The sequence below is a fragment of the Gobius niger genome (assembly GCF_951799975.1).
Source record: "Gobius niger genome assembly, chromosome: 17".
Classification (NCBI taxonomy): domain Eukaryota; kingdom Metazoa; phylum Chordata; class Actinopteri; order Gobiiformes; family Gobiidae; genus Gobius; species Gobius niger.
In genome coordinates, this window is record NC_136868.1 from 23,266,193 (window position 1) to 23,274,145 (window position 7,953).

General features: G+C 40.3%; 1 protein-coding gene across 1 annotated transcript; it reads right to left on the reverse strand.

Moving 5' to 3' along the window:
* Positions 1–933: 933 nt before the first annotated feature.
* Positions 934–6,364, reverse strand: slc5a5 (solute carrier family 5 member 5). The gene is made up of 16 exons (XM_079574546.1): positions 5,986–6,364; positions 5,553–5,618; positions 5,315–5,366; positions 5,121–5,188; positions 4,888–5,042; positions 4,624–4,764; positions 3,805–3,934; positions 3,582–3,670; positions 3,389–3,501; positions 3,194–3,264; positions 3,002–3,088; positions 2,173–2,369; positions 1,997–2,094; positions 1,708–1,769; positions 1,547–1,621; positions 934–1,454 (listed from the first exon to the last, which is right to left on the reverse strand). Exons 1-16 carry the CDS (start codon positions 6,352–6,354, stop codon positions 1,344–1,346), a joined length of 1,884 nt encoding a protein of 627 aa, XP_079430672.1. The 5' UTR covers positions 6,355–6,364; the 3' UTR covers positions 934–1,343.
* Positions 6,365–7,953: the final 1,589 nt, after the last annotated feature.

A 7,953-nucleotide genomic window follows, 5' to 3' on the forward strand; every position in this document is an offset into this window, starting at 1 on the left:
CACTGATATCACAGATGGACACCGGGCCTTTGCCTGAGCGGAATCCCCGGGAGGAGGAGGAGGACCCGCCGAGCGGCTTGGGCCACGACGAGGCCACGGCGGAGTTCAGTGCGGGGCAGGCTGAGCAGGAAGAAGAACCAGGCGTGTGTGTGACAAAGCAGAGGGTGGAGGAGGAACGGACCTTGACAGACCACTTGAACAAACGCTTACTCTCCTCGTTTCTGGAGAAGCTAAACGAAAGAGACCTTGCGCTCCCCGGTGTTCAGCATGTGGACTGTGCGGTGGCCGACGAGGACTCGAACCGGGCCGCGGACGAGTGGTGAACCCGGGATTCTAGACCTGTGACTGCATGGTTTCACTGGGGATGCGGAGCGGATGACTTTACAATCAGAGCTCGTTGATGCTCCGTTTATGTTGACAGTTTATGCCTGATTTCAGAAATATAAACATATGCCTGTTGGGAACAATTGAACTTCCAGTAGCCTTATTAACTTTTGACGAGTCGTGATTTTGAATTGTAACCAGATTAGCCAATTTAATCGTATAATGTTTTGCAAAAATGACACTGACCAGAAGGTGTCAGTAGCTAACTGGTCACACCAAGCACAACCAGGCCTAGATTAAGATCAGCCTAAAATGGACTTTATCTAAATCAACCAACTTCAATGCATTTCAACACATATATCTATAGCCTACTTAATTAAAGGGACTAGAAGGAAGTTGTCAGCTCAGGTCTTATGCGTAACTGCAGTCTCTATGTTAAGTTCGTGGTGACGGAGATAGTTGGTACTACGACAGTGCAGGCTTTTAGCGGCAGTGGGTTCATTCTACACATTAGGACATTGCTGGAGCATGTAGGGGGTGGGAAAATAGTCTACAGAATAACATTTTTAAATTCCGTCTAGTCCCTTTTAATATTTAGAATTGATTGTAATATTGTTGACCCTGAGTACCAGCTACCACCAGTGTAGTCTACCATAGTTTGAAGCCAATAGGCCAATGAGACAAGTTTAGGGGGTGGGCGATTTTGCATATCAAATGATATATCCAATCACAGGGGCCACTCAACACCCTACGATGTGGGCACCCAGGTGTCCTTTGGAGCCCACAAACTTACACACTTACACCTTTTCTGCAAAAGGTATTACTTTTTCTAATCAGATTTCTTGAATATAAACTCTTTTGACTTATTTGTTAAATAGTACATGTTTGTGACATATAGTCAATATTCTTCAATCAATTAGTGTAACTAAGTCTTTGCGATTATGTTTTGAACTGGTTGGTCTTGAATTAGTCCTCGGCTCTTAAGGTTGGTGACCCCTTTAGTAGCTACATCCATCACTTCATACAGGCTTTTCTAGCATGACCAATGTACAATCTTGAGCTTCATCATTCTTGTAATTCTCCTGGTCTGATCTATTCACTGGAAGTGATGATTGTGTTGTCTTTTGAGCCTGTAAAAAATATTTCATTTAAACCAAATAACAGCAGAAATTTCAATTTTATACAAAATGGGTTTGAAGTTGGTATCAATAAACGTATTTACCATGTTTTTCCGTGGATTGCTTTTAAGGTTTAGACTTTCCCTTGTGTTGGGAAGCCATGAAGGTTGTTCATTTATCTATAATGAGAAAGACGTGTCTCATTAATTATACATTTTATGTGTAAAAAGCCTGACCTTGCACGGGAATATGAAGGGATGGTTACCTTATTTTTGTTTAGATCCCACCATAGCAAACCTTCTTTGATGTCGCGTCTTTTTGTAGGACCTGTAAGTAGAAATCTATATTGTAGAATTGTTTATACAGTTTTACACCCTATTTTGGGGCATGTTGAACCAATATAGGCCGAATAATGCAAGGGAACAAAATGTGTCTATATTATTAAATGTTCAACTATAATTAATTAAAATCCACTGTATTTTACTACTAAACAGTGGAATTTTGCCACTTAAAGCAAAAATGTCCCCACTATAAACACATTGTAACTTTCATACCTGTAGCAAAGCTTACAACCATCCCAACTAAGACCACAGAGCTGGTAGCCATGGCTCCAAAGTAAAGGTAGGACACAGAGTAGAAGTTGTGAAGTCCCCTAAGATTGAAACTATAGGTTAGGAGGTTCATGACTATAAAAATAAACATTGTGTGTGACTCAACCCGGATTTCTGACCCTTGCTCTTTGGGCTGAAGCCTGCTCGAGATGAAGGCTGAGCCGGAGCTGCTACTCAGTGAGATGTTTGTGGATGCACACTGGTCCGTGTAGCTGGGTAAAACACCCATGCTCTCCGCACTTGGAGGGTAAAGAGTGGAGCCAACTGCCAGCCAAATGGAGACGCAATAACCTGCTACAATTCCAAAATAAGCACCCTAAAACAGATTTATTTTTACAGATTATATCAAGTAATGTTGCCCAACATAAGTATAATATAATATATCATTATTATGGAACATGATCATTCTCTAACACAGGTGGTCTCAACCCATTCACACCAAGTACCATCTCATAAAGTGTTTTTTCTTCCAAGTACCACCAGGTTTTATCAAAGTAAAATCAGGACCTAAGGTTGACCAAAATTGGACAAAATGATGTCTAAATTTGGTGCAATCAATGTCTTAACCAATCATCTCCCTTAAATGATTTACATACATTATTAAAATTAGTAAATGAATCTAAAACTGCAGAATAATCTGAGCACTACCTAAAGATGCCAACGTGCCACCAGCGGCACATGAACCACAGAGAAACACTACTCACTCACTTCACACTATAAACCTATTTACACACTTTTCAACAACATTCAACATTACAAATTTCCTTGCAATCTGTATGTACTGTTTTATTGTAGTACAATGAAACATCAGGCCAGGTGACTTATTATGACCATTAAACAATGCAAGAAAACTCCCCATAATCTCATGTTTACTGTTAAAGTAACAACTGGCTCCATCACATGCAAACACAAGATTCCAATCTAATCATCAGTAAAGCTCAATCTTACCAACTTATTTGCTGCTGGAACAAACATGCCTAAAAGGAAAACACCCAGTAATGGACCGCTGACAACCCCCATCACAGTAAACGATCCCTGAGGACAAACAAAGAAAACATTACTAAGCAACTTTGATCATTATTTCTCTTTGTTGATTTTAGATTTGCATCAGTTAAAATGTTACAAATGATTAAATGTTACCTGAAGCACTCCCCAGTCTAGGAATGAGGAAATAACTGCAACAGAAATGCAGCCAACCCCATATACAAATGCTAGGAGCAAATAAAAAACTGTTTCAATTAGTCTACTATTATAATTATAATTATAATACTATTGCCTTTGATGAATTAAGTGAAGTGCAATTAAATTTGATTAATGCAAAGATCCATCACATACAGAGCCCTTTTGAAATTAGGACCAGTCTGGCCTGTGTCATTTGAGGCAGATGAGATCGCAGGATATCTTCCAAAGTAACTGCTGCCATGGCGTTTATACTTGTCGATGCAGTGCTTCAGACAAACAGAAGAAATTACAGATTATTCTTTTAATTTGAAAATGACACATAAGTGTTTTGTGTGATTTATATTACCTTAGAGTTCCACTATATGCACAAGCCAGAAAAAGCCCTGGGAAACCAGGATACCCATCAAAAATGTCAAACACAAAATTTGGCATATACTGGAAGAAAAGAAGGAAGAGCAGGACATTATTACATGCCACATTATTACAGTACACTAGACGTGTTACTTGAAAACGAGGAGGAAGCAGTTAGGACAGCTGAGGCAATAATGAATAACCACTGTATTGGGTACCAGGTCAGGTGTTGAGATTCTCCCAGACTTCAGTGGGTCACAGCCAGCATAAAAAGCAAACATGACAATCCCACAGGTTGCTGCAGTGCTCACAATGAGACACAAGCCGAGCTGGTTGACAAAGATTGCCCTAAAATACACATGGTTTCATAAGTTAAGAAGATCTGTACAGAGGCAACAGAAATGTTTCAATATTTTTTTTTTTGCCCATGACACAAACAGGTGAAGCTATTGCCATGGTGTACATTTTATTATTATTATTATTATTATTATTATTATTATTATTATTATTACTATTATTATTATTATTATTATTATTATTATTATTATTATTATTATTATTATTATTATTATTATTATTATTATTATTATTATTATTATTAATAATAATAATAATAATAATAATAATAATAATGAATTAGTCTTATATAGCATTTATATAGCACTTTTCGAGACGCTCAAAGTTGCTTTACAGTTTTGTGCATTATTCATTCACTCCATACTTGGTGATGGTAAGCTACTATTGTTGCCACAGGTGCCCTTGGGTAGACTGACAGAATTGAGGCTATCAGTCTGCACCATTGGCCCCTCCGACCACCACCAACTACTCACACACAACATTCCCAAACAGTCTCCCATCCAAGTACCGACCAGGCCCTTCCTGCTTAGCTTCCGAGGTCTGACGGGATCGGGCAGAGCAAAGGCGGTGTGGCCACAATAACTTAGGAGGAAAGAGTGGTTCAACTACCTCCTTAACCCACTACTTGTCCAAAAATAAAATCATGCAAAATAAACAACCAGAAGTCATTTCCCACACACCATTGGGCAGCTCTTTCTGATCGACAGGAAATGTAGCGCTGAACTTGAGCTTGGTTTACTCCATACATGGACAGCCAAACCATAGCACCCCCAACAGTCAGGCTCCAGAATGTGTAGCGTTTCCGTGGGTCGACATCAAAACTATAAAATAGCATAAAGATTTGTAATATAAACATGTAGACCTTTTTTTAAAGACAGGTATACGTAAAACAAAAATCTTTTGATGTTTTCTTAAGTTCTTCATCATCAACAAAAAATACCTACTCATAGAAATTTATACGCGATCCATTGTTGGCTATCTCCAGCACTCGGCCTGGACCACCAACAAGAATAGTGCCATGGATGAAAATGGCCAGAAAGCCTGACAGCATGACAAAAATCTGGAACACATCTGTCCATATCACGGCCTTCATGCCTCCCTTTTTTTTACAGAGAAACACAGTGAAACAGCAGCCAGGACCCATTCAAGTTAATCTCTCGAGTAATTTCACATTTACCAATGTGGTGTATAAAGTGCATATGATGCCACTGGAGAACAGAGACAACCACAGATTAAGTCCAGTTGCTAAAATTGTGGGGGGGAAAACATGCCATTTAGTTTATAAAGATCACAATAGAGTTAGATTAAATTGTAGACACTATTGTATGTAACAAATGTACTATGGGATGTAACAATAGTGCAGTTTAGTACCTTCATTGAGAATTAGAGCAGGTGCATAAATGACAATTCCTGTGTAGAGCAGCTGGAAAACAAACATATGAAAATAGTATGTAAAAACAAAGAGCCTGCAAACACAACACCATCGCTCTTTAGTCTTGGTTTGTGTGCGGTAGTGACTTTTTTTGCATTTCCTTTCTACCGAAGCAGACATTTGCATGAAGCAAAATACTCCAAAGATCCACTGAGAGGATCAACACAAATGACTTACTGTAGCCAGCAGGAATTGGACACTCCCCAAAAGTTGCATCCCACGGCCAAATCTCATGCGCAGATACTGTGGCAGAAGACAGGTGAAGTCAGTGTCTCTGCTCTCAACTCTCAGCACTTCCTCTAATCACTCACTATGCAGTATGGTGGGGCACAGGTGCAGGCAGGCTTGAAGCAGTGGAAGTTCTGCATTTGTTTTCTCCCCAAGAATTTGATCTATTTTGATTTTAGTATCCAATAATGCCCTCTAGTTTATATGTGCTGCTTCCCCTGCCTTGTATATTATTAATAAATAGTAAAAAGTCAAATGAATGTTTTGGATTAACGACATATATGCCCACACTTGATCACTCATCATGTTTCTAAAGTAAATTGTTATGATTACAACATGACTAAAAACAGTAATTATTTCACAATGAACATTCAAGTCTGACCTCGTTGGTGCTGGTGATGCCCAGCCTAAAGAAAATTGGCAGAAAAATCAGAGCTGTGAGGAGGGAGTTTATGCTCTGGCCCAGGCACATGTACAGAAACTTAAAGCCATAGCGTGAAGCCTCAGCGGGTACACCCAGAACCTGGACGGCTGACATGAAGCTGGCACACAGTGACAGGCCCACAGGTACCGCGGGCATACTCCTGCCCCCAGTGAAGAAGTCATCCGGACTGGCAGCACCATTTGAACGCTTCTTCAAGGCCTGGTACAGCCCTATAAACATAGACACCAGCAGCATGACTGTAAACACGGCATAGTCCACCAGACCAAAGCCCGGTGTCTTGGATTCACTGACAGATTCATTCTCCATGGTTTGGGACAGATCTGGAAAAAAGACAGAAAGAAAGAAATGAGAACTGTAACATGGTAGAACTGCGTCCTTCTACACTGTTTCTGTGTAAACGTTTCCAATATGTCTTCACCAGGTTTGCACACTGTGTAGCTGTTTTTTTCACCCATTCTTCCATGCAGATCTCCTCTAGAGCTGTGAGGTTTGGGGGCTGGCCACTCCAGGACCTGGACATGCTTCTTATGGAGCCACTTTTTCCTTGCCCGGACGGTGTGCTTGGGATCATTGTCATGCTGGTAGACTCAGCCATGTTTCATCTTCAATGCTCTCACTGATCGAAGAATGTTTTTGCCCAAAAAGCCACGATGCATGGCCCAATTCATCCTTTCCTTATTACAGACCAGTCGTCCTGTCCCCTTTGAGAAGCAGCTCCAAAGTATAATATTTCCACCAACATACTTCACAGTGGGTATGATGTTCTTGCAACACAGCGTTCTTCCCCCTTCAAACAAGTGCAGTTTTTAACAAAAAGTTATATTTTGCTCTCATCTGACCACATGACATGTCCCAATCCTCCTCTGCATCATCCAGATGGTCAGTGGCAAACTTGAGACGGGCCTGGACATGTACTGGCTTAAGCAGGGGTTCCTTTCAGGCGCTGAAGGATTTCAATTCATGATGACGTACAGTTACTAATAGTAACCTTTGTTACTGTGGTCCCAACTCTCTTCAGTTTATTGGCCAATTCCCCTCATGTTGTTCTGGGCATATTCCTATTTGTACCCCACAAGGTGAGACCTTGCATGGAGGTCCAGGTCGAGGGAGCTCATCAGTAATATTGTATTTCTTACATTTTCTAATAATTGCTCCAACGTTGCTTGTTACTAAACTGCTTGCCTGCTGTAGATTGGCTTATCCCAGCCTTGTGCAAGTCTACAATTTTGTCCCTGGTGTTTATTTATTTATTTATTTTTGCAAGGACAGTGCATATTAACATAATAGCTCAACTGTAAAATATGCCAGAGTTAGCCAAAAGGCTAGTTTTCATCTGTAGTCCTCGACCAGATGTACAGTAGGCACCCTGGAAATGGGTAAGACAAGTTATCACGATTATCACATGGCAAAATACAATAAACATCACATTTGCTCAGCAGCAGGAATAACACACCAAAACAAACATGCAACAAAGAGTTCATGCGCGACAGAGCTTAAGTGAGAATGCAGGAGGCAACATGAGGAAGCACAGCAGGAGTTCATGAACAACTAGTCAGTTAGATAAAAGATACAGTCAATACAGATTAAAAGATACAGTTAATAACATTAGTCAGTTATAATAGAAGGTGTAAAAAAGAAAGTAATCATTAAAATGCAGCAGTATTGAGATTAGATAAGAAGGACATGCAAGAGACTCAAGGAAGCGGCAGCGGACGTTCAGTGCTGGCATGTTTGTTTGCTCAGGAGCCAACGTTTTAATGATGAACGGAACATGTTATAACTATTGATTTCTCTGATTGTTGCTGGGATGTTGTTCCAATTTTTTGAAGCTTTAAAAGAGAAGGCCGACTGACTAAACGCAGTTTTCCTGAGTGGAATGACACAGTCTCCTCTGGATGTTCCTCT